Below are 27,819 nucleotides of genomic sequence, written 5' to 3'. Positions count from 1 at the left end.
GAAGTTAAGTGGTTAGTAAGTTGCATAAGCCTATAGGAATGATCTTCTCAAGTGAGCAAAGGAGGTATTTGTTATTCTTCATAGCTCTAACACTCGTTAACTACAGTAGCACATTCCACAACAGCCAGGCATCATGAATTTTGGATGGGTTGAAGTTTTTAGCTGCGTTTTACACACACCAGCAAAGCCACAGTTCTGCCTGTGAATGAAGGCTTTGTTTTGCATTTCTGTTTGTCTACCTACAGATACATGTGTGATGTAGTTTAGTTGCACATGCATGAAGTGGAATTGCATGAACTTTCTGCAAGTAACCCATGGTTGTAGTATCACATAAATGAGAAACTATTTTCCAGTCATTCCCTCACATACATACTAGGAAAAATTCCATAACATGATTTGCATTTCCTTTCCTCTCTATCCTTCCTTCCTTCACTGAAACTGAGCTGTTCCTGGATTGCTACTGTGGAAAATTAAATGCAAATAGATGGGCTTGGTGTCTCAGTCTGAATGTGCAAAGGGAAATACTGTGATGCCTGCTGGGAGTCCACAATTGTTGATGGGTTCATTAGAAAGTGAACTGCCTACTCTTCATAGAACTTATAGTTCATTAAAAATTAGGTTTATATCTCTAAAAATAAATTTAATGCTGTTAAAAAAAAGCTCTACTGAAGCTTTTGGAATAATCACATTTGACTTTCCCAGAACTCTCTGTTGCTGAAGGAGAACTACCAGAAGTTGAATCATAGGCTTCTCATAAAGCATCCCTAGCCACTATGGTCAGGAGGTTCCCATTACAGACATCACAAATATTGGGAGGAGGTGAACTCTTCTTTCAACCAAATGAGAAAAGTAATTTTTGAATAGATATTTCTCTGTAGAGGCCTGATGATTCCACTCTGGGTGACCAAAGAATTGTTCAGCTGCCATTCCTATGGTATTTGGGGGTGGGAGGAAAATAATTCAGTCAGCTCTGTCTGAAGCTTTCCTCTCCCTGAAACCACCCCTTGTTTCTCACCAGGAATAAGGCTTATTCAACAGCCTTTCCTGTAATTGCTTATTTTCCTGAGTGCCAGAAATCTATTTTCACTCTGTCTTACAGTACTTTCTATGTTTGGTGGTTTGTTTTTTTCTAAAGAAGTAACTACAGGTGTTTCTTATTCAGCATCTAGCTAACCAGTTTGGAAGGCAAGGGCCAAAGATTTGCTAAGACTCTCCAGGATCCATCCTCCAATCGCAGCCAAATCAGACCAACTCTGCCAAAATCTCACACTTGCCTCAAGGAAAACAGCTATTTCTCACAGCAGTAGAAGCAGACCTAGTGGTCTGTACATGAACTTCTGTCCATTGTTCATTGTTAAATGAAGGTCATCTGGTAAAACCCACCATTTTGTGAAAAACTGGACTGGTAGATTCTCTTTGTATTACCAGCAATAAATATTGACATGACCACCACAAACAATCACCAAGAGCTGATTCTACTTTCAGCTGCATCTTTAACTATCACATTGCAGTCATTTCAAACAAAAAGTTTTCCTTTCACAGATCCTTTTAAAATATTTCTACTGAAGAAATATTTCTTAGAATATTAAAGAATGCACATGCTGGTTTTCTGAGAGAATGTGAAACGTAATTTTCTACGAAATTTATTTTCTTTGGCATCATCATGGTCAATATTTACTTTTAGGTCAGTAAACCTATCCCTTTATCTCAAGGGATCTTTATCTTTATCACCTATCAAAAACACTGTTGTTCCATAATGGATTGTTTTTTCTTTTTTTTTCCTGACATTAATACATCCAGGTTGATTTTCTTTCTTGCTGGCACGTCATTGATGATCCCAGCACAACAAAGGAAATTCATACCATAATGAAAATACTCGAGGTTTTGCAATGCCCTGAGACAGGTTCACAAATGAAATTTTTTAAACAGAACTGCGGTAATTGTCCATGAGGAAAACAAAGAGCAGGAAGTACTCAAAGCTGCCATGTTTACTTCTTAAACAGCTGCTACCTATTTCTTAAAAATAACCCAACCAAACAACCCATATAGTAACAAACTCCTCCATATTCCAGCAATTTAACTTATGAATAACCAAGCAACTAAAACGCATGAAGTTGCTCTATGGTTGGAAGAGAATTATTAAATTCTATGTAACTTTAATCCCAATTTTGAATGGAAAATAATATCAGCCCCAGTGGTGGTGCTGCAGACTTAACTAATGGTTTAATCTTTTTTAGTGTTCTGAAAGCTTATCACAAACCGAATGTAAATGCAGTGACTGTTAATACTAAGTTCATTAATATTTTAATGCATTTTCCACCACACTTTTCTTCTAATAATATTATTTCAAAAAATACACAGATGAAAAAAATAGACAAGTGATACTAAGAAATAATATATAATTTATAAACATAATAAATATAACAAATAATTATAAATGAATATTACATTCTAATCAAGTGATTTTTTTTCTCCTTTCTCCTGAACTATTTTAATACCTACCTACCAATATTTTATGTTCTCTCATGGACTGTGGTGTAACTTTGCAGTAAGTTTACTGATTTCTGAAGCATTATTTTACACCCCCACAACTGAAAGCCTAGAAGTCTCACTCGCTTTATAGGCAAAAAAAAATAAGCTATTAAACAATACAATCACAGGTAACTTGTTTTGGAACAGCAACACTTAGAGGAGCAAGACTGATTTACTGTTGTTCTGATTTCTTCTTTTTCAATGAGTTAACCCATCGTTTTGTAAACATAATTTGTCACCAACACCAGCCAGAGTTCTCTGCAACTACTTTTTGCCTTTCTTTCAGATCTGTTATCCCTGCTGAGAGAATCTACTAAAGAAGAATTTTTCATACTGACACCAACTGTAGTCTTGCTGTGAATAACCACATTCCCATAAAAATCATTCCATTTATTGCAAAGTTGTTGGCAGACCATAGGAATAATAGTCAACTCAGGAAACCTTTTATCCTGAAATCACATAGCTTAACCCTTTGACTGACCACATGTAGTTCATACATAAAAGCTATATTACCACACTGTTGTTTAATTTCTTAGTAAAAGCTTTTTTGTTGTTGGTAAGTTTTTAAAACTATTTTTTCACAGTACTTCCTTTAAGTAAAATTTAAATAATAATTAAAAAAGACTCGATTGGGAGTATTCAGTGGTTTTGCTTAATATACAATGTTGTATTAAAAATTACAGACTCTTTTCAAATACATAAAATATTACATTACATAGATATGAGTGGTTTTGATTATAAACTAAAAATTTACAGTCATACAAAACTTTACTGTTTTTTCTACCTTCCTATGGTAAAGAAAGATTTATGAATTTACACTATAATAGAACAATTAAAAAAAATGTGTTTTTTGTGGCAGACACTTCTGTTAGTCATTATATTTGCTGCATTAAACACCAAACTAGTGGAGATTAGATTCAGAAAAGAGGCATTAGTTCTGTTAGTCAGACCTCTTGACAGTCTGGGAGTTAGAGGTTCCTTATACTTCAATTTCTGTCCAAATTTATTAAAGTGATGGAACAAAAAAAAGTCAGTGTATGTTTTCACTGTCTATTTTTTTTTCTGTTCATAAGCCCTTGTTTGTAGGTAATCATGACTTGATTTATGCTAAATTCATTTGACTAAGGCCATAACAGAAGTTTTGGACTTGTAAATACACACTTAAGAAAAGTGTGTATTTTTGTTCCAATAAATGAATTGGAATATTTGACTTGTATTTTTAAACTTTTCAGTCAAAACTTTCAGAAAAAATCCTACAAACACTTGAGTTATAACTGCTGCTACAATTGTCTCTTGCCTTTGCCTACCGATGCTAGGGAAGGCGTTTTTCCCCTGTATATCCACATTTTAAATTTGCAATGTGAGTTATACAAACATGCAGAAGAAAAAGCTGAGATCTTTCAGCTGATTGATTTTCTACAGTTCAGAAAGCATTGTTTGCTTAGATAAAGCTGATCTTTCTTGTCACAGTATTTCAGCTGAGCTCAGTACTCATGTCAGCAGCCTGTGCTCTGCTGTCAGTGAACAGATAAGAACTATCATCTCCTGACTGCATCATAGTGCAAGTAACCTGCAGATAGTGTCTGGACTGCCTTGTGCTGACTGGACAAGGATCTTGGAAAAACCAAAAAAATAAAACCAATACTTCATTCCTTCAATATCTCATTGTTTCTTTTGTTAAACTTTTTGTTTACATTTTTTGAAGTCCTCATAAAGCCTCATGCTTCAATAACAAAGTTTAGGATAGTTTTAGTGCACTACAGAATCGCCCAGCTTCTTGGCCATATCTAAAGAAAAATTTTACAAGTGCTATTAACAGCAGTCAAATTTTACTTTAAACACAGAAAAATAAAAGTGATATTACAATGAGTAAAGGGAATAATCCTCTCCCTCTTTCTTTACAGTTTCATTAGACCATTGAACTGGATGAAATTCAGATAGAGGCCTTATTGTAACCACACTGAAACAGTAGAAATCTCCTGAGACTGTGAAACTCAAACATTTTGGAAACCAACTTCAAGCACCCCTTACGTGCTTTTAAAAGAAAATGAATGACAGACACTTCTTAATTTTTCTCCCTGTAGCAGCATTTTAATATAATTTCTGCCATCCTCCCTGCCCCCCAAAAGCCAGCATAAACAGATCTGTTTAAAATTCATGCGTATGCATGTTTTCTTAACATTTAAACTTCAATCACAGCACTCACACATAACCACACCAGCATAAACTGCATGATGGTTTTCAAGATATCAGACATCTTGTAAATAACATTGTAAATTCATGCCAAAATTAAGTCTAGGACAAAGAGGCTGACAGAAACTACCTACCACGCATATTGCTAAGATGCTTATGCAGTGGTTTCAAATCTTTGTACTGATGTGAGGATTATCTAATGTGCTCTCATCCTGCAAAATGTCACGTGAGGATGAAACTTAGTTTCACCTAGCTTTCTTAAAATACTTTAAGTACATAATTTTCAGAGACTAATCCACTCAAAACACCAACCTGAATAATACGAATCTGAGATTTGTGGTTTAAGATGGTACCTACATCAATCAGGAGAGAACTTCTTTAAAGGTGACTATTATGCTCTCTTCAGTTTATCTTCTGAGTTTTGCATTAGAAGACTCCAGTGAGAAAAAAATAGTTTGCCTCAAAGTAGTGGAATCAGCACAAAATAACTGCATTATGTGAATAGAAAGGTTGGGCTGGGAAAGGTATTTGAGTGTAAATTAATGTTGATCTTAGCTGGAATAACTTGCACTCTTCAGCACTTGCAGTTGCACCAGGGACTTGACTGGCTGTATATGAGATTTTACACATCTGTCAACTTCATCAGAGACCAAAACACAAAATCTACTGCTCAGGAATGTTATTTGAATTTGTGAAACTTTTTAGATTATAAACTAATAATGGAATACTTAGGAAACTTGCGAATGTATTATGAATGAGTCATAACTAGAGGCTTGACATCTGTAGTAGTAGATAGGCTTTTGTTCAGTGTATCAAATTCATGCTATTTAAATAAAATGTAAAAAAAATTGTTCACATCAGTTCCATGAAATATTAAAAGCCAAAGAGAAGCCTCTCTATGCAAGAATAAAATGAAAGCAATACATTTATTAATAGCTACATTAACTGCTTTTACCATTAGTATCAACTATTTATTTATTTGACATTACTCTTCTATTATTTCAGACTTACAGGATAATTAAACTAATAAAATGAACGCATTCAAATCTGAAATTATAATTCTGGCACTAAGAGGCCTTCGGGATGAATCACATTATTACCCAGTTTTTTATCTAACAGGCTGAACCATCAAGCAGTGTATCACATCTTTGCTTAGGGAATGATCTGCTTTGGCAGAAAAGCTCTGTGGCAGATATCAAGAACTTCTCAACCTCTCAAAAATAAAGATTCAGTAAGGGCAGGTGTTTATATGTGTCAGCAATATAAAGTAAGCCAGTGTATTGAAATCTGCTAATAGATTGACAGTATAAGCATGAAAATAGACTACAAAGTTCTCAGGCTGTTAAATTTCTTATAGTCAGTTTTGCATCTCCTAATTTCCATCAAGCCTTAGTCAGGTTTTTTGTTTCATTACTGTATATAAGAGAATTTTCAAAGTGCTGTCTCATGTTCTTCATTACACAGCAATCTTCTTGTTACTATTCAGAGCCTTCCTCTGCAGCACAACACTAAGGTTTCTGTTGCAATTAAAGCTGCCACACCTGGATCTGTGACTCCAGTAACAGACCCTGCCTATATACAGCTTTGATGCAACTATTACAACGGCTTCCAGGTACCTTACTGCTGTCCTTCAATACACTGTCTCCTGAACTAGCCGATCTGATATTTCAGACTCTGCAGAACCTAGCTGTAAGTGGGCAGGTACAATTTGCACCGTGAAAAGCATGCCAAAATTTGGTATTTTATTTCCTGGGAAAGGGTGAAGGACTTTAATTCTGTCACTGGAAGGAACACCTTTGAATGTGTAATTTGGGAGAACACATAAACATAACATGTTTTGTTATTTTGATAAAAATTTCTTTTAGGGTACCATCTTGGAGATGAGTCCAATACCAATAAAAGTTAGCTTTCTGCCTACCACAAACCTTTTATGACTACCATGTATTCCACTGACAAATGGGATGCCATCAGAGGGACCTTGACAGGCTTGAGGAGTGGGCTAGTGTGAACTTCATGAAATTCAATAAAGTGCAAGGTCCTGCAGCTGGGTGGGGACAAACACCCATAGCAGTACAAGCTGGGTGGGGAACGGACAGAGAGCAGCCCTGTTGAGAAGGACCTGGGGATACTGGTGGATAAAAAAACCTGGATATAAGCCAGCATTGTGCATTTGCAGCCCAGAAAGCCAACAGCACACAGGGCTACATCAGAAAAGGCATGGCCAGGAGGTCGAGGGAGGTGATTTTCCCCTTTCCCCTTCTACTCTGCTCTGATGAGACCCTACCTGGAGTACTGCTTCCAGCTCTGGGGTCCTCAGCACAGGAAAGACATGGACCTGTTAGAGCGCATCTGGAGGGCCGAAGATGACCAGAGGGCGGGAGCACCGCTCCTGTGAAAACAGGCTGAGAAAGCTAGGGTTTAGCATGGAGCAGAGAAGGCTCTGGGGTGACCTAACTGTGATTTTTCAATACATAAAGTGGACTTAGAAGAAAGAAAGGGACAGACTTTTTACCAAGGCCTGTATTGATAGGACAAGGAGTAAGAGGTAATGGTTTTAAACTGAAAGACTTAACCTAGATTTAGGTTAAGTACATGGAAGAAATTCTTTATTGTGGGGCTGATGAGGCACTTGAACAGGTTGCCCAGAGAAGCTGTGGATGTACCATCTCTGGAAGTGTTCAAGGGTAGGTTGGATGGGGCGTTAAGCAACCTGATCTACTGAAAGATGCCCCTGCCCATGGCAGGGGGGATTGGACTAGATGACTGTTAGAGGTTCCTTCCAACCCAAACCATTCTATGGGCAATTTGCATGTCCATGTATTTCTTCACAAAGCATGCCTGTCTACTCTTTAACTCATTTGTACTAAAACAAAATCTAGGCATCCCAAACAGAAGCCCCAATACCAGTTGAACACATGGAGTTCATACTAGTGCAGACATCTGAAACACTGCCATGATAAGTGATGACTGATGCCCTTCTGCTTTAAATGTTCTCGACCAAGTTTTAAAAATCAGAGTTTACTTGAAATGTACGAACAACTCAAACTGGAACAACTACAACTTACAAAAAATCATCCAAAATAAAAACACAATAGAAAAGGAATGAACAAATACAACAGAAAAGTGGAAAGTTTTCTTGGATGACTATTTGCAATATTTTGCAATTTTCTTTTTAAAGTTGTTTGAATACACAAGTTTTCTAATTTTGTCAGAAAAGAGAAAATTTATGCCAGGATGTTCTTGAGGACTAATACATTAAAGAGACCAAGCTGAAGCAGTGTTAGAAAGCCAACTAAAAGTGTACACAATATCTGCAAATACTATTCTTATCATCACCACTGTGAGGAGACTAAGGCACAGTGATCAGGAATTAGAAAGTATTGGGAACCACGAACATTGACCTTGTGTCATGTCATCTACACAAATATGTATGTAAAATACGAACACCAGACAAGTGATTAGTATATAACGTCAGCAAAGGCTTATCCTGTGAATGTTGAGAGTTTGGAGCACAGCTTCAGACATAAAATGATCTTGATCTGATTTTTTCCATGCAGAGAAGTTGAAAAAGCTTTTCTCTCTGGTAACAGCATTTTCACAATCCTCCTTCTCCACTTCCTTGGTCTGCCTGCAGCTTCCCTAACTCCCATCACTGACTGTGGACCTCCATACAACTTAGTTAAATTTAAATCTAGGCAACATCACACTTGTCATGCCCGTCCAAAGCTGGCTCCACATTTCCACAAACTGTGGGAGAATAAATGATGGACTTCTATACTGGTAATAGTGGCCAACCTGCTCTCCCAGCTTGCTTTGGAGCTTGCTCAAAGCCTGCACTTAAGGGCTGGCTTGCATCCAAGCACTTCATTTGTTAGATTAGTTGACTCTAGGACCAGATGTGCTAAAATGCTTTCAGAAAAAGGAGCATTTTACCCTACAGTGGTCATGGTTCTTTGAGATGTGCAATAACCTGCACACGGTAAGTCTGCTAAATGTAGTAATGAATTCAATAATGTGTATTATCATAAAGCCCATGATCCCAAATCATGCTTCAGAATGCTACTGTGCTAAAAGTTACCAGCCTGAGTCTGTGGCATATTAAAGTACCAAAGTCTGAGGGGAAATAGCTTCCCTTTCTCCTTTAGATTAAAGAAACAGAACATATGGCTGTATTGCTTCAAAGGCATTCCTACGGGGCACTGTGTGGTACACTGGGGACATAGCTGTGTGCATGGTCACTGAAGAACCTGGGAGGAAAGTCACTTAGTCTCCTGCAGTGTTACTGATACCTACAAAGGAGAAAATTTTCAGGCTGATGAAAAGAGAATATATGTCCCTGTCATGCAAAAAGTTCTCCTTGAGGGCCAGAAGTGATTTATATGGTACATTTGCTTCCAGCAGCAGGGAGGCAGCCTGGTTTCACCTGTAAGAATTGAAGGCAAAGGCCAAAGAGGGACTAATGTTCAAAAAGTTCTGCTGCATGATTGTGCTTTACAGATGGTGTGCTGGGTTTTAGTTGATCCCTTTCTTAGCCCTGGGCTCTCACTACGATCTCCCATCTTGGAAATCCCTGTAGTGCCTGGTGTTAGTACAGCGTGTATCACCATCTGCTTTAGTGACATGAGAGTCTGCATTGCAACGTGGGCCCTAGCAGGCCTTTATGTTTCTTTAGGGAACAGAAGGGCTCAGCATACTGCTGTGTGTCAGACATCTCAGTCACATTTCAAGTAAAAAAGCTGCACTTCACGCAGTCCTCAGCTTGAAAAGGAATAGGAGGGAGAAGTCGTGCTGATAAATACTGGTAGTCCAATGACTGGGAGCCACATACAAGGAGAGCAGGCGCTTCCACAGAGTAAACTATGCAGGAAACAATCCACAAAAAGCAGTTTTCATAAATAACACCTGGAAGTTAAATTTCTTCCTATCAACTTCTAGACCTGGGTAAATCCAAGCTAGCAGTTAGAGACTTATAGGAATCCTGGAAGGAGGTTCACAGGGCAAATACAACATGAGAGTGCAAGGACATAAATGCTGTCTATTCTCAGCTTTAAACTGTGAAAAGATGCATCTGTGTAAGACAGCATCTTGATGCTTCATGGGAGCTGGAAATGTTCCCATATGTGTAAAGTGTAGGATTTGTAAAATGTTTCTGTATTAAACTAACTTTATTTAATCAAGTGAAGAGGCAGGACAGTTGGAGCAATACAGAAGGTGCTCTTGTGCTGCTCCTCATTATGGGAGGACCGGTGAACCTTGCTGGTGGCATGTGGGCAGGACAGAGGAGCCTGGTAGCCAGGCTGGGATGTGAGCACCTCGGCCACTGTCTGCCCCAGGCTGATGCTCCCAACAACTGTGCTTAATGACAGAGCTGCATCTTATGGAAATCATATGCAACTGTAATGCAGGCAGCTTTCTAGAGGGGTCCATGCACAGTAATATGCTAATGCAGAGGTTTAGAGGTTCATTAATGTGAAGTAACACCATACTTGAAAGCACAATGCAGCCATGCAGCTCTTTTTGACACACAGAAGAGGTTGTGTTCTGAATTGCCATCAAGAACACATTAATATACAAACAGGTGGATTTTAAGTAAGAATCTGAGGAGAAATGAGCCAATTCCTAATTATTAGAACACAACTAATTTTTTTTGCAAAGAACCAGATAGTGCTTTACAGTAATACCTGACAGCATTCCCTATCTTTTATCATTAAGAGAAATACATCAACTAATGTAGCTGAAAAACTCTTACAATATTGCTATTCATTATAGGTGACTCCCATGCACATATCATCACTTTGCATATGGAGACTTCACAACCAGAAGTGGCTTGTGAAGTCATGAGTGTGCATTATATATCCTTCACAAATGGCAGAAAAATTATTGCTAACCGTCATGACTGTGCCCCATGCATTACTGCATTTCTCAGAGGTGACAAGATTAATTTTTGTCTAATATCATAATATATAATCTTATTTTTTACCTTCCCACAAAAGCCCACACCATAAAACAGAAATAAAAATCCTAAAAGAAAAAAATCATGAATAGAACTAAAAATTAATTTGCTTTTAATTACTTCAATAGAATTCAAGAAAAAAAAAAGTATTCTATTCCTAAGAAAAAGTGTTATGTAAGATTAAAAAAGAAAGGCCTAGTAAGTGTCATTTTCAGCTTTGGTATATATCTCAAAGGAATAGATCTAATGAGATGGTGTCATTTTAGAATAAAGTTTGCAAAACACTGAACTAACTTTTTAAAATAGGATGTTCCTAATAATTCAATACCACCAATTATTTCTTTAGCATATCTAGTTATAATATGTAACTGATATGCCAAAAAAACAAATAAACCAATCTTTGAAAAGGGTCACTGTAAGTATGTAAATATATAGCCTTTAAAGATACAGAAAGAATCACAGAACTATTGAATTACAGAATAGCTAGGGTAGGAAGGGACCTTAAAGATCATCTAGTTCCAACCCGTCTCCTGTGGGCAGGGGTATCTTCCTCTTGACCAGGTTGCTCAGAGCCCCATCCAACTCAGCCTTAAACATTTCCAGGGATGGGGTATCCATAACTCCTCTGGGCAACGTGTTCCAGTGTCTCACCACCCTCATAGTAAAGAATTTCTTCCTCATATCTAATCTACATCTACCCTCTGCCAGTTTGAAGCCATCATTCCTTGTCCTATCATTATATGCCTTGTAAAATATCCCTCTGTATGTCTCCTTTAGGTATTGGATGGCCACCATAAGGTCTTCCTGGAGTCTTCTCCAGGCTGAACAACTCCAAGTCTTTCAGTCTTTCCTCTTATGAGGGGTGCTCCAGTTGTCTGATCACCTTTATGGCCCTCCTCTGGACTCACTCTATGCCCTTCTTTTAGTGGGGGCCCCAGAGCTGGATGCAGCACTCCAGGTGAGGTCTCATGGGGGGACAATCACCTTCCTTGACCTACTGGTCATGCTTCTTTTGATGCAGCCCAGGATATGGTTGGTTTTCTAGCTGCAAGTGCACATTGCAGGGTTATGTTGAGCTTCTTGTCAATGAACACCTCCAAGTCCTTCTACCCAGGGCTGCTCTCAATTAATTCAGCTTCACATTCTCCACCAGCCTTCCTTGTTGGTGAGAACAAGGTCCAGCTTAGCACCTCTCCTTGTTGGCTCCTCTATCACTTGGAGAAGGAATTCATCAGTAATGCCTTACAGAAACCTCCTGCTTGTGTTGTCCCTCCAGCAGATATTGGGGTGGCTGAAGTTTCTCATAAGGGCAAGGAGGAGTCAATGTGAGGCTGCTCCTATCTGTCTACAGAGTGCCTCATCCACTCAACCTTCCTGGTCGGGTGGTCTATAGCAGATCCCCACTTAACATCACCTGTCCCTGCTCTCCCTTTAATGCTGACTCATAAGCTCTTGGTCAGCACTCCAGGCACTCCAGCGTTGACATCCACTTACACCTCCTCCTCATCTCCCCTGCCTGTCCTTCCTAAAGAGCCTATATATTTTCATTCTAACACTCCAATCACAAGAGTCATCTCTGTTGGGAGAACAAACCTTGTGTGAGCAATTTCTCCTGCATTTCTGTAGGCCTTGCCTTGGCATGGCTGGGTGCAGACAGTAAAAACTGCTGCATAGTTAACATGGCTTCAGCCTCTGAAGCTAGAACATAGGAGGATCACTGCCAGGGTCAAGGAGGTGTCCTGAGAGATAAACAAGTTTTCTCATCTCATATGGACACCTGCAATACTCCAATTAGCACTGGACAACAACGTATGTTTCTTTTATGTACCCAATGCTGTGAAAGAAGAATCACACGTCGGGGTGTAGTAGCAGTATATAACGAGTATCCTCTTTGTAATAAACGGACATTTTGTCGATCATATTGGTCTGAGACCAATCTGTCTCAATCCCCTCCTCCGATACATCTCACTAGTCTCTGTGTTGCCAGTAAGATTGTAGACCTGCAGGCATGCACACCCACCCCTCCAATTCCTCTTGTTTACTCCCCATGCTGTATGCGTTTGCATAGAAGCATTTAAGATGGGCCCCTGATCAAGCCAACTTACTGGCTGGAGTGGCTGGAATTCCTTTGTGCTGCTCTTCAGGTGCTCTTCTGCTGACCTGTGATCCCTTTCCAGACTCTGGGCACCTACTGCTGTCTCTGGCATCAGACTGGTAGGAGTGGAATGGATTGAGGTTCCCCTCCTCCAGCAACTTTAGTTTCAAGCCCTCTTCCCCATCTTGACAAGCTTATGACCGAAGATGTTCTTCCCCTCCTCTGATAGATGAAGCCCATCAGCCTCCAGTAGACCTGGTTCCTCAAAGCGAGTCCTATGACCTAAAGAGCTGTGGTACATGTCCTGAAACCATTTGTTGACTTGCCAGATTCAAATGGCCCTTTCAGACTCCTTCCCTCTGGTTGGGAGGATTTATGAAAACACTACCTGCACTCCAGAGTCCCTTAGTGCTGCTCCCAGGTTTCTGTAATCCATTTTGATACTCCTCAGACTGCTTCTGGCTGTATCACTGGTGCCCATGTGAAACAACAGCAGCAGATAAAAGTCAGTGGACTGTATAAGGCTTGGAAGTCTCTTGGCGACATCCCTGCAGCCCTGGTAAACAGCACACCTCTCTAGAGAGCACATCAGGTTGGTAAATGAGTTGCCTCAGAAGTGAGTTGCCTACTATTGTCACCTCTCGCCTTCTCTTAGTTGCTCTCGTTGTTATACGGGGTGCAGGTCAGGCTCTTTACTCAGTTCTAACATCTCTCCTGATGTGATGGGTCTTTCCTTTTCAGTCTGCACAGGGGTGAAATGGTTCTGCATGGGCACCTCAGGCATTCGGGAAGTGCCTTCCTCTTACAGGTCTTTGCCCTTGCAAGCTTATGTTCTTCTACATTACTGGCTCCTCTCTCTTCTGTGTGGGACACTGGAGGAGTTTTTGGCCGTTTGGCTGTGGGCTGTGAGTCTTCTGCAGATTGCACTTGGAACTTGCTATCCGACTCCTTCTGAGCCTCCCTGCTGTTATGCAGCCTTTCCACTGCCTCCTGCAGCTCAGCCACCTGCCGCAGGAGGTCCTCCACCTGGTACACCTGTGGCAGGCAGGTCTGCTGCCTGTCCCTGCCCCAGGAGAAAGGTCTAAGCACTTCCTGCAGCTGGAGTTCTGCACTGCAGCTTCTCCCTTCGGCAGGTCTGTCTGGGTGGACGCACTGGCCACTGCTGGAGCAGATGGTGCAGATCCACTGTTGGAGCTGCAGCCTTTGCTCTCAGATGAGTGCCCACCATTCTGCCTTGGGGGTCCAGTAGGATGGGTGCCCTTGACCTGTGTAGGTGGCCATAGAGTAGCGCCTGGTTGCTGGGTTGTGTAGACTTCAAGGCCAATGGAATGTTTCTCCTCTGAGGAGGTGTCCTCCCTGCACAGCCTCCCAAGGAAATTACCACACTATGACCTGTCTGCCTGCCCTGGTCGCAAAAGTCAACAGGTCACAGGGTTCCTGGTCACAGGGTTCTCTAGGGCTGCCTTTGGTGGGAAGTGGGGGTGGCCAGCATAACTCCTGGCTTTGCACATGCCAAGAGAATGAGCCACTCTCATGAGAGCTGCCTGCTCTTGGTGGGTCTCTGTGCTCTCCTGGGATTTCCCTGGTTCAGGAAATTCCCCTCGTAAGCCATGATCCCCCACTCTGCTCTAGAACACGCCTGCACCGGAGCTGATCACCTCGGTGAGTGATGAGATAGGCAGATGTCACATTTCAGTCCTATCATCAAGTTGCTAATTTCCCTAAAACACTGGAGCATAAATCCTAAAATACCTAATATGTGTAATTGCTTCGCATACACCATTAAAATATTATACCTTATTATCCCTATTGCAACATAATCAGTATGTAAAATCAAACATTATTTTCAGATGAGGTAACTCTGGCTCTCTTGAGAGCACTGCATCAATGTAGTTATTCCCTCCTGCACACAATTAAAATTCAACTATAGAACAAAGAGTATGAGATCTTTAAATGAAAAAATTCAATACTGAACCCCCAAATTTCTTATTTGGAAGCTGAAATGCAAATTTTGGAATCTAAATTTTGAGAACACTGCCCTTTTTTTCTACTGTTTGGCCTAGTATACTCCTCTAATTTCATTATGAAATTACTACTAATGCAAGAAAACGTTGTTTATGATGGTACTTAGATCAAATTATAGATAAGTAAACATTAATATTTTTCCTTTCAGTATGTAAAAAAACTTGTAATTTCCCTTTAGTGTGCTGTTTAAGGAATGGTCTTCAAGATCTGAAATTATTTGCTATCACTTTGGAATTAATAGGTCCAAATAAATCTGTACAAAGTGAAGGAAATAAGTAATTTATTTCACTTTTTTCAAAGTAAAAACTAAGAACTAGTACAAGGGTGCAGTAAGTAATTGCAAATCTAAATGTAGCGCACCCATTCAAAAACAGAATTCTGACTTCAGAGCTAGAGATCTTCAGTGAGATCTGATTGAATTATTTCATTGAGTTTGAAAATTTCAGTTACATATACCATTCTTATTCTTATTCTTACCACTATTACATAAAGAGCAACATACATGAAATTAGATGATTCATTTACCTGGCTTTATCCCTTAATAAATTCAGATGAGTAAACTTGTTTGCAACTGATACCCACTGGCATTTATTGACTTTATACAGACTAAAAATTGACCTCTGAAGTTTAGAATTTAATCTAAGAATATTAAATAAATCTCTAGGCTGAGCTTTGAAAAGCCAGTTAGGTCATAAACAAATCAAACTGTGCTTCAGAGGTCACTGCTGCAACTCTGCCCTTTGCATTCAAAATGCTAAATCAGTCTTCATCAGTTTATAAGAAGAAAAAGTATTTTTACTTGGATAACAAGAGAGCTGTTCTGATTATAGAGTTTTCTGGAATGTGTTGGATGAAAGAAGATTTTTATTTAAAAACATTTACTTGTGGTATCTGGAAAAATGTGCATCATAGGCCAAAGTTATGACTGATGATTGCCTGCCCGTAAACCCAGTCTCCCTATATGCCAGGAAGGGTTCCCTCTGAGCCTAAGTGAGCTGGAAAACATCAGTTTTCAGGTTCCCACTTTGAATTAAGCCTAGACCCAAAGACACGTCTAAACTGTGGGTTAAATATGCTCCAAATCCAGCTTTGTCTACCTTCATAATATTGCTGGGCAAGGATACCCAAGCTCTGTGGCTCACTGGCAATGTTGCCAACAAACATTTTGATCCCTAACAGCCCAGATGCTTGTGCACATGAACTGGAAAGCTTAAGCCTGAGCAGGGTCACCACTAGATCTTTCAGACTCAGTCCTTCATCAGTGAGAACAGATGCTTTAGGCCTGAGGCACATCCAAGTCAAAATACCCATAGTTTTCATGGAAGCCTGTCAAGCTGTAAGCAGCCTGAACTTCCAAACCACCAAGCAAGGACTCTAAGTTTCTGAGATGGATATGAGGAATCTGCCCTGAGGTCGCAGGGAAACAGGCAGGCCCTGCTAGTAAAATGGTGATGCTCACAAGAACGACAAACTGTGGTTCCTTCAAAAACACCATACGTCTGGGACATGTTTCAAAAAACGTGTCATTTATGGCAAACCGAAAGCCTCGGTCTCTGATGAGGTCTAGTCCTTACATGCTGCTTCCCAAAAAGTACCCAATGCCCTTTCACTGTGTACTTTTCTGAAGGCTTTTCTATGCATTCTGAACATGCTCTTCATTTCTTGGACAAGGCATGATCTTTCAGCCTGGACCTCATGTTCCCCAGGAATAAGGACTTAGAGCTTATGTACAAGGACATGAACATGACTGTTTACTCCTAGGTGCCTCTATGTATGAAGAAGACAGGGTTACACTTGAGTTTGGAGAAACAAGATAAACTGGCTTGTTATGGTGGAAATGCAAAGAACCAGGCTTATCCAGTGAGCTTCTCTGCTTTCACTAACCATCTAGATCAGTAATTTTTTCGTACACAGCTTCACATTTCTTCAGTGAATGAACTGCTATACTGTATTGTTAAGGCTGCAAGATGTCTATTAGCAGAAGATATTCTACCATCTGTAAAATGTGATTGGTTAAGTTCCATTAAAGTCAGTGATGCTGACAACTATGCATGAAGTAGCTACATGTCTGGCTATGCACAGCAAATGAAAACACACTGAACTTCATTGAATATGCTGGTAAGATACGGTAGTACTTTCTCATTCTGCTCTGGATAAAATGAAATAAAACCAGAAATCAGAAACAGATTCGGAAAATAACTAGCATTGTTATAATTTTAGACAAATCTGAAAAATAAGTCCTACACATGCAACTCACTGATGGTGCATCATATACACAAAACAATCGTATCTTTACATTTAGCTACCTTAATGAAAGAAAACACTACTTTAAAATTTAAAGAAACCAGATATTTTATTGTAAGTATAAAAACTAAATACTCTAAGGAATGGAAGAAAAAATAAAGCATGTTAAATGATTTCATTATATACTAAGATGCCAAATCATCTGTGAGTAGTTTCTTTTTAGATGAAAAGAAATCAAAATATAGGACAGATGTTAGACAAACCACATTTGAGGTCTATCACACACTGGCATTTTTCAAATTATTTTGGCTCATCTATTAAATAAGGTGTATTTTGCTTGATTTTGAAAAGGGAAACATCAGGAAATATTTAAAGGCCAATTGCTGCCAATTAACTTTGATCAGCAAAAGTTGAATTTGAATCTTTTAGATTCTTTTGCCTGTCTGGAATAACACACTACTCTAAAATCTAGCAAAACAACAACTTGATGATTAATGTGTGTTGGCAGCCCCACCACAAGCTTGCTTAACAGCTGGATTTTAAATAAACAGCTGTCTTCACTACGATGGGAAAGAAATCTGACTGTTTTCATGTTTTCGCGTTATTCAAATACGATCAGAAATTGCATTTTTCCCTTTTAAGATGAAACATCCAGGCATTACAGTGACAGTCGCTTTCAGCAGTTTGGGTAGTTTTAGAATGATCTCACAAGCTCTGCCAAACCATAGCCTGTGTAGGCTAAAAAATCCCTTGGTATGCCAACACCAGCCCCTTGCCACATGCTGCAGGGCAGAGGCATGCGTGGCAGAGAAACCCGGGCAGAGAAACCCATCGTGCCTGCTGCTGGGGAAGGCAGAGGACCTCTAGTAACAAGCCAATGAGATAGACAGCGTATGCAACATTAATGATTTCCCTTGGGGCTAAGGTAACACTTGCCCACAGTGGGATGTAAGAAAGAAATCTGTACCTAGCCATTAACTGTTTATAGAAGCTGAAGTTTATTATTTAATTGTCATGGCAGACTATTGAATTCTGCATGTTTATAGATGCTTTTGGTGTATACATTTCTGACAGTTGTCTACTGTCATCATAAATACTAAAACCTGTGAGGACAAAATTCTACCATTTAAACCATAGTAACCTTTGAAGGCCAGTGCAGACATTCAGTATAGATATTATTATGTATCATAACGACAGCTATTTTCTAAGCGTTTCCATATTGAAATTGAGAAACCAAAAATAACTGTAAAACCATTTAACAACACATAAAAAGAGACAAATATTAAATAATCTCTATGCTTTTTAAAAGAATGAACACTTACTTCTAAATCATTAAAGAATAGATGTGTGTCAGCCAAATTGAAAATCATCTCTTCCATTCGGAGTCCAAGGGACACAGAAGTGGGTGGATCCTTAAAGAAGAAATTAAGCATGTACACCATCAATATCGTGCCTAACATAGACACGAGAATACAAACAAGAGGAACAGCTATTCAAGAGATACTACTTTTATTAAATGCAACATCCACTTTGGTAAGTGTCTAATCTTGTAGTACAACACTTACTAGTAACACTCAAAAATATGACTTTAACTCGACTGACCCTGAGATTTTGCAGTTGGACCTCATGCATCCCTGGCACAGGCTCTTTGCTCTCCATTCAGAAAGGGTAAATCCATTTCACCTAAAACTTCTGCAGATTTTACAACTGTTCACAAGTTTTATGAGTGACCAGGGGCACGATAATGCTATTGTTACTCAAAATAAGCTCTCACTGGCCACGAGTGACAGGATTCAGTCCTGGGAATACCTAGTGACTTTAAAGCAAAGAACCATTAATGTTTTATTTGTAAATGGCAATTATATTTAAAACCACTCCTTGATTCTCCACAAAACCATACTTTAATTAGGATTTCAGTTTGGCCCACCCATGCAGAGTGAACAAATCTATTGTTTGTTATTAATACATAACACACTTTAACTTCTCTACAGAAATTACCATAACAACTTATTCCTACAGAGCTAATAAACTCAGAAAGCATGTTCAGCATTGTGGTTACTAAATGCATTACAGATGTTTGTCTTGTTTCGATTTTTTTTGTGTTTTATATATTTTCAATATGAAAAATCAAAAAGAAAGCCTAATACATACATTTCATATAGAGTTTCTCATTTATAAAGCCAAGTATATCCAAGTGCACAGAAGCATGAGTTTGAAAGAACATGTTATATTATCTCATAACACCCTCTATTTATAATGTTAGTTTGTTAGGCATTATATTTTAAATAGAATAGCAGAAGTTACAACACATATTTTACTTAAAATAAATTAGTATTCTAAACTTGATGACAACTCAGTTAAAAAACAAGAGATGCAGTCCCTAGTTTCTTTTTCCACCTCTCAATCAAATTAATAGGTGTTTCAACATGATCTCTGAACTTTCAAACATTTTTCTGTAACTACCGGTTAAAAGGCAAAATGTGTCAGTAGTAAAGAGCTGGAAAAGAATGATGATTTGGCAGCCTGTTTGCCTCTGGAAATGCCAAAACCCAAGAACTACTAACCAGAAAAAGAATTTTTGAAATTTAGAAACAAAGATACATAGAGCAGATAAAACATCTATTATTGAACTCACACATATTAAGAGTAAGTTTTCTAACATAAAAAAAAAAATACCCCTTATAAATGGGAAAGAAAAATTGCATCATGGTATTGTGATGAACTTTGCCCTTAAAAACAAGCCTTCTCTTTAAACTGGCATGGTCAAAAAAAGAATATTTGGCTTCTTAATTCAAATGGTAAGACTTTAAAAGATGAACAAAAGTATTCTGTCCTTCTGTTTTAACATTGCTCTATTTGTAGACCTATGCTTTCCTTTACTTTACTTTTGTAGGCATGTGAGGTGGAAAGCAGGTGGTATTTTCCCTCTAGCTAGGCCTGAGGCTACTTTTTCCTCTGACATTTCTGCTTATCTTTGTGCCCAGTTACCACCCCACCATCCTACACAGTTAATCTAGTTTTTTTTTTTTTTTGTAACCAGACAAGGATTTCTGTTGTGCCTAAGCAAAAACAGAAGTCACCACACAGAAGCCTCTGCTCTAGTTATTAAAAGGAGTTAGATAGGTTAAGGGTCTAAGATGCAAATGAAGATCACTATCTACATCTTGATTATCAGCTGCTAATGCAACAATGTAGAACTAATTCCCTTCTGACCTTCCATCCATGAATGAGAACATCATTTTGAAAAGCAGAATAAATAGGCACACAGACCATGATGTTGTCTATGAACAATTAATTTTTAAAAAGTGGCTGCATATATATATATATATTAAGTTTCAGTGTACATCACTGGGTTTTTTTTAACAAACATTTTTGTCACACCTCTGAGTATGAAAAAATAGTTTTTGTAAAGCTTTCTAACCATTTCATTCCAAGGTATTTTTACATAGCAGAAAAAAACCAGAATGGGATTTCTATAAAGTAATACTAAAATAATATGATTTATTAGTTGAATTTAATTGGGAGAAAAACAAATAAGAAAATCATTGGCACCTACTGAAAATGTCAGATTAAATAACAAAAAAGCTAAAAGGAGAAACAAAACAGATAGCTTTTCACAGAAATCTTAACTCCTTGATTAAACATAATCTTTTTCTATAGGAAGTTCCACTTAGCACAAAAACTGTGTTAAACTGTAGCTCTGGATACACACATTTAACAGAAGTAAAAGCCTTATCTGCATTAGGGTTTTAAATGTCTGTGTACTTACAGACTGGCAACTGCTCTAATAAAAAGCACGAGAGCCTTGCTTTAAGCCATTACAGTAGACCAAACTCTGGCATCAAATGTTCAGCAGGGGCCGTAAACTTTGAAAAAGTCAGGACTAGAATAAGGTTTTTAAAAAAATAATCCCATACCAAACCTTCTTTTGCAATTTTAAGCCACTAATTGCTAGCTAATTACTGTGAGGTGTCACATAATGAGTAGGAAAGCTAACAATCTCTTCTTGTTGCCTGGGATTTGCTGGTTCAGTCAGAGCACCTTTTCAGGTATGGTCAAAATCAGGTACAAATCTCTGAGGGAGGTACAGTTCAACTAAAGAAAAGAAATACCAATGTCAAACTGCTTAAGCAGGCCTTTTGTTTTGAATACTGGCATTGGAGCCAAAACATTGCCTGTATGTCATTTCTAAATTCTACCCACTTGATTTCTTTGTTTTGTGGAGAAACAAGAAGCTGAAAAACAGGAAAGTTCACTTCGGGTACAAGGTTTATTTTCCACTTAAGCCTACGGGTCACAAATGAAGGGTTAAGTGAAACCAGGCTTTGCTTTTCTCAATCTCTAAAATATATTAAACCACATTAAGAAAACTTATAATTTAAAGGAAAATTCCTTTTAAGCCTCTGAATATAACTGCTTTTACTGAGAATGGAAATGTATGCAAAGACCACAGTTTTCTAGTGTGAATACTGAGGCATATTTGCACCTGCTCCAAGATGCTAAAGAAGAGCTCCAACTTTTTCAAAATTCTAGAACTTAATCAGCCCTAGTGCCAATTAAGTAACTGATAACATTATATTTGATCAATACATCTCTCTATGTACATATTAAAAAAATATCCAAAAGCAAATGAAAATGTTTTGTTTTGTTTTTCTTCTCTCCTGGAAGGACAAATCATATTCCTGTAGTTTCATACTTCCATTTCATTCCACAAAATTCACTAAATTCAGATAATCCTTAAATAAAAATGTAGTGGTTTATGCCATTGTTTTTGTCATGACTGCGCAAACTGAAAAACAAAGGTGTTATTTTGTTCCAACAAAGCTGAAGGACAAAAGCAGAAAGAGCAGCAAAAGGAGAGCAGGTAATAAAAACGGATAAGAAAGTAAGAATATAGAGAAAAGGTTAGCATAAGAAAGAAGTAAGGAGGAATGAGGTAGAGAATAAGGAAAAGAAAATCAATCCCTTCAGCAGTAAGGCCACACATCATTCATAGTCATTCACCATGAAACTCACTCAGGCATTATGAAAAGAGCTAAAAGCCAAGTTGCCAAATCCCCTATTATTTAATTAGGACATTTTTGTTTGTTTGAAGATCTAGCTTTTGTATTTTAATGATTATGTGAGCAGCTTAGATTTAATTTTTTAAAAGGGCTTTTCTAGCCCTCACCACAGTGCAGAAATATAAGAGAAGGTGATGTTGGATTGATTGAAAAAAGGAATACAGGTGAAAAGAACAAAAATTCCCCTCAAAGCTTTTTTCTTTTCAGATTGGCTTATGATCTGGATTTCTGATTTTAAAAGTCAGCAATCAAATCACAAGGAAACAGTCTTTTAAAAATGTGCACTTCCTGTTGCTGCAAACAGACCCTACAATTTTGATATGACAGATGCACGTTTTAGCACATTTGCTTTGAACATTTGATGCTATCTTTCTCTAACATCCCTGGAAATTGCTGACTATTGTCTGAACCTGTCAATAAGACAAGAGAAATTCTGACATCAAAACAAAGCAAGAATGGCACAGTTTCATGATGGCATCTGAGAGCCAAGGACATGTATGTTGCTAACTCTCACCAAAAAGGTCTAATATTTATCTACAGCATAAGAACTAATACCATCATTTCTCTCAACATCAACAGTTGGTTGCCATTTAGCAATGCAGAAATATTATGGCAGATGCCACGTAACCAGGGACAGCTGGGCAAAAGCTGCATCTTAAGTAAACAGTACCACAGACAGGGTGATAGAGCTGCAATCAGGAGACACCCAGTTCCATGCAGCATATGTATTTATATCTCTGCAGCTGAATACTAGCCACTTTCCTCAACTTCAAGCATCCAGCAAGACAGGTGTTTTATGTTTAGGCTACCGAATTAACTTGCTTTTCTGTCATATAATGAAAAAACTAATTATATTCCTCAAACAGGTAAGCTGATATCACAGCAAACTTTTCTGAAAACACACCTCACCTGAACAAACAAGAGAGGTTGCAAAATAGTACTGCTTTAGATTTTTATAATGCTAAAATCTATTGAGAGAAATTCAGAACCTGACTACAGGATAGACTAAATTAGAAGTAGATTTACCCTTCACTCAGCTGGGTACAGGGCAAAATCTTTTAGTGATAAATAGAAGCTTTACAAGAAGACAGTATTTCATGAAGTCAGACAAAACTGTTTGTTCTTCATATGTAGAAATTTTTAAGGTTAACAAAAATTGCGTTTCAGTTATAGCTCACATGAGGTGAACATGAAACTGCATAACAGATTTAGCACAAGACGAGACATGAGCTTTCAAATACAATCCTGGAAAAACAAAGTCTGATTTAATAAGGGCATTCCATTAATAAACTGTTCTTATTCACCAAAGACCATATTTCTCTTCTGAGAATTACCAAGAAAACCCACAGTCTGTAGACATATTCATCAGTTCAGTTATGATTTACAGACTGTGCATAATAGAAAGATTTTACTCATAAACAGACTTCCAAAATCATCAGTCAATATGTAGATTAAAAAAAGTGAAGGTAAAAAATTTTAGACTAATCTGTCTGCATCCAAAAGTCTTCTTCCTCTTGTCTTCTCAATGCAGAGCACAGTACATTGCCGGTCAGTCTGAACTAAAATTTGGTTTTTTAGCAATAATTTCTGGAAGTTCTTCAGTCTCTGAAGGGAGGTAGACCTTTGCAGATTTTGATATCAACAGGTTTCAGACAACCTGTATCTAAAAGCCAAGTGATCAAAGTATTACTCCCGATGTTATTTAAATATTTAATGAATATAAGAGCAGCATAACTGCAAACAATGGAACAGCTTTACTCCTTGGATTTTTTGTGCCTTGTAACACCAGTACTAGTTTGCCTCTAGAAAATCAACTAATGTTCTCATCTTCTTGGTGTATCAACCATAAATCAGCAAATATTACTGAAAATTTCCATCAGTTTCTTGACACTTACCCTTCCGTATCTGTTAGCATAGGACCCTGTAAGCAAGGAATGGAAAATGATGATTGTCTCATCCAAATCCCAAATGAATACTCTCTGTAAAAAGAGAATCAGATCAATGTGTTCCTCTGTGAAGCTGATATTTGACATGGAAAGTTAAAATTTGAATCAGTAAGCACACAAATGGGAAAATTTTATTGAAATGGTTATATATTAAAACCATAGTTTCCCTTGCCATTTATTTTCAAAACTAACAAGCTGAGTTGTTTTTCAGAAAGTGGTAATACAATCTGTTAGCTTTTTACTACAATTGGTGTTATATAAAATTATACTATTAGAATAGAATTATATTTATTGTCAGATATACACAGAAAATGAGATTGTACCATGTATTTTCTGAAGCCAGATGTGAGATTAGAAACTGACATAAATGAAAAGAAATCTCTGAAAATTAAATCTTCAGGTTTGAATTCTGTATTTCTGCAAGTCTTAGAAAACAAAGTTCATGTAACTGCTCTTGAAAATTACGTATAAAATCAAAACAAAGCAAATTGCTGCCAAGCACTTAAATACCCTTAATTTATGCTAATTTCTAATGCATTTTAGGTCCCTGAAGAATGAAAATCATGAACTTGGATCATATATGTGTAAAAATTTATGGTGTGAGTAAATAATTCTTTTGCTTACAGACAATGGAAAATATGTATTTTAAACTCATCCTCTGACCACACACAAAATGATATTTTAATGAAAAATAAAGTGTTCAAATACAAGTATTTTAAATTCTGGTGAGATTGTATTTCCCAAGATGACAAATGGACTAAGCTTTTGGAAAGGAAAAGTAATGCTGTGTGGACACTCATAGCTGTGGTGTGTCATTGGAGATGTGTTCTCAACACAAACCATGGGCCACTGGGAGGAATGTGGACATAGCATGAGAGAACAAAACCCACTATTGTGCTAGAAGTGTCTCCTGTCCAAATGCAAACCTTTCTTTACCTTTGGAAAAGCTTGCTTTTTTTTTCCCCCTTTTTTTTTTTTCAATTGTTTGTTTGCTTTGTTTTAATCAAAAGGAGAAAGAAACACACAATATTTTTCAGAGAAAGTAAGAGCTCTTCCTGAAAAAGGTTCTTTAGAAGAAAAATCCTATCTTCTATGAAAACACTGTTAGGAAAAAAAGGGAGCTTCAATGCCACTTTATTTTTGATGTGTAAATAATATTTCTCTGTGCAAAATAATGATAAAAATAAAGTCTGTAACAGGCAAAAGACATTTAACATAATGTACCTCTAGATCAGAGTCAGGTGGTGGTGAAGGATTATTGTTTCTTCTACCACGTCCACGTGATTTCCCATCTGAACTACGACGCAATCTATCTGAATCTGAATCTTTAATGGGGGTTGATGGACTGTGGATTGTACTGTATTCTGTTGTAGTAAAGAAAGGACATTTTTACCTTTCAGTTCAAACTTCAAAATGTTCAACTTACTTGCTTTTTACGTGTGACACTAAAACCGGTAGGTTCACTTAAACAGTCCTAACTAAAATATTTAAATTTACAATGATAAGTAGTAATATTGACACATAAATTAATTCAATCTAGCTCAAGTTATATGAAAAAACAGTGATAAATTATTTCAGTAAACACATAAGAAAGGACTAAGTAAAAAAAGATAATTCCTGCAAATATTAGAAGAATAAATTCTAAACAAACAATTTTAAGGGATGCCAACTCCTTATAAAAGAACATTGATTTAACTCTAAGTTTCAAACATGATTTAAAATAACTACGATGGTAACTGGTAAGTAAAAAACATCCAAGTGTAAAAAAAAAAAAAATATAGATTTTGAAAAATTGTCCAAATTGCCTGGTGGCAGACACTTTTATATTGCTACACGTGAGGCAGAAGAATAGAATTATTTCTAATTATGGCATAAAACAGAGTATTTATTTTCCCATGGTAATTTAAATTAATAAGTTTTGAATATGCATCAACTACGAAGATGAAATTTATAGTATTTTTCAAAGGCCTGCTCAACACTGAACTTTTCCAATGAGTACCTTCAAGATAGGATGTAATTCTTTACAAACAGTATTGTATGCTAATTAATATGCTTCAGCAACGTTTATTTGCAAGGGCATTTACTGTTGTTGAACATGTGAAAAAAGAATGATGATTTATGTATGTAAGAACAAAAAAGTTCTTCTGAAAACATGCTAGTTCTTCTGAAAACAGTGAAGTGCTTGTACATTAACAAAGCAGACATCTAGCATCAATTATCCTTCCTATTAATTTATTTAGAAGTACCACAGTCCTCAGAAATGGAATAAAACATTTTAAAATCTCTTTTGAAGACTCCCTTTCATAGTCTGAAGTTCACAAATATATTTATTTTGACAGTCCTCACGAATTTTTTTTTCCTAAAAACACTCTTTTAGTGAAGGCAGCTGAAACTTTTTTTTATCAATTTTACTTCTCAGTTAACATTAACTACTCTTTAGAGTTCAGTAGATATGAGTATTTGTATTTTCATTTTAATCAGCCTAGCCCATGGCATTCCAGCTTGAACAGACAGGTATAATTCTCACACAAGTGATTCTTTCTCCTAGGAAAACATCCTGTTGAGGTCAAAGGTTAGATTAAGGAGGAGACTCTAGACATCTGTGTAACACCACATATGCACAATTACTCAAAATAATAAAAGTTGCTTGTGCTGAATGAAAGGAAAAGGTCTTGAAATTCTCATGCTCAGCTTTCAAATCTATCCTTATTGAAAATTGGCATATCTTATATATTTCACATTATAAATTTACCTAAGTATTTCAGGCTACATTAAACAAAGCAGAACAACAAGTTAAAATGTAACTCAGGGTTAAACACAGAATCTTCAAAAGACACTAAACCTATACTAAAAGAGTGATTCTGTGTATGTGTCAAACAACAAAAATCATTCAGCCATGAAAGTCTACATAACTAAAGACAGAGGTTTAAATATTGAAGAACCATAAATGTTCAAATACTATATATTTTTCCTATGACCATGTGCACTTCAGAATATTTAAACTAGTTAAATTTTGAACGCTGGTTGCTCTTTCACCTACTGTACTTAGCCATAAATAAGAAAACATAACTCAACTAGTACAAATTTTTCCAATCAATTTGTCTGCTATATACAATTTTTATTATTGCAATCTTTAATAAAAAGGAAAAAGAAAGAAAACAATACACAGAAGCCTTGAGATAAATTACAACGAAGTAAAATAAACCAGAATTTCTTCAACAGGTATACTGGCCAATAATGTTCTAAATATGTGCTCTAAAATTTAGATACAATGAAAAATTGCATTTCCTATTGACTAATTTAAATTAGGGCTGCTCTTGGCCTCTGACAGTGTTTTTATGAGTGCGGCTTCAGTTTCCATTTTTTAAAATTATTCTCACAGACTACAATTAAAAATTATTCTCGCAGTACTGTGACTAAAAATTTTTCAGTATTAAAATTGCATTAGTAACAATAATACTAAGTAAAATAGGAAACAGCATGGAAAGAGTATAACCAAAACTTCATGACAAATGAACCAGAGCAAACCTAAATGAGTGAGAATGCAGAGCAGAGTATGGTGAGGGCAGGGAAGAAAATCTGTTTGTAAGAGCCATCCAACTCTCCATCTTTGTGATCACCTTTCACTTAAGAATACTGCATTCAAAATTTCAAACACAGGGCTGCAAGTTTGGGTTCCCTTTCACAGGTAATCTGGATGCACCAGCACCTGACAGAAAGACTCCCAACCCTACCTCAGGACCCCAAAGTGGGCTGGGCAGACTTCAG

The 27,819-nt window shown here is 37.4% G+C and overlaps 1 protein-coding gene across 1 annotated transcript in view; it reads right to left on the bottom strand.

Moving 5' to 3' along the window:
* Positions 1 to 27,819, bottom strand: part of EYA1 (EYA transcriptional coactivator and phosphatase 1) — a 157,104-nt gene that overhangs the window by 21,881 nt on the left and 107,404 nt on the right. Inside the window, exons 12-14 of the mRNA XM_018079435.2 lie at positions 25,276 to 25,415; positions 24,001 to 24,084; positions 18,365 to 18,454 (exon numbers count right to left, since the gene is read on the bottom strand). Of these exons, the coding sequence (XP_017934924.1) occupies positions 18,365 to 18,454; positions 24,001 to 24,084; positions 25,276 to 25,415 (314 nt within the window). The remainder of the gene's footprint in view (positions 1 to 18,364; positions 18,455 to 24,000; positions 24,085 to 25,275; positions 25,416 to 27,819) is intronic.

This window comes from Manacus vitellinus, unplaced genomic scaffold, assembly GCF_001715985.3.
Source record: "Manacus vitellinus isolate BGI_N305 unplaced genomic scaffold, ASM171598v3 scaffold_1_pilon, whole genome shotgun sequence".
In the NCBI taxonomy this organism is placed as follows: domain Eukaryota; kingdom Metazoa; phylum Chordata; class Aves; order Passeriformes; family Pipridae; genus Manacus; species Manacus vitellinus.
Note: the sequence above shows the minus strand (reverse complement) of the source record. Positions and strands in the feature narration are given on the sequence as shown.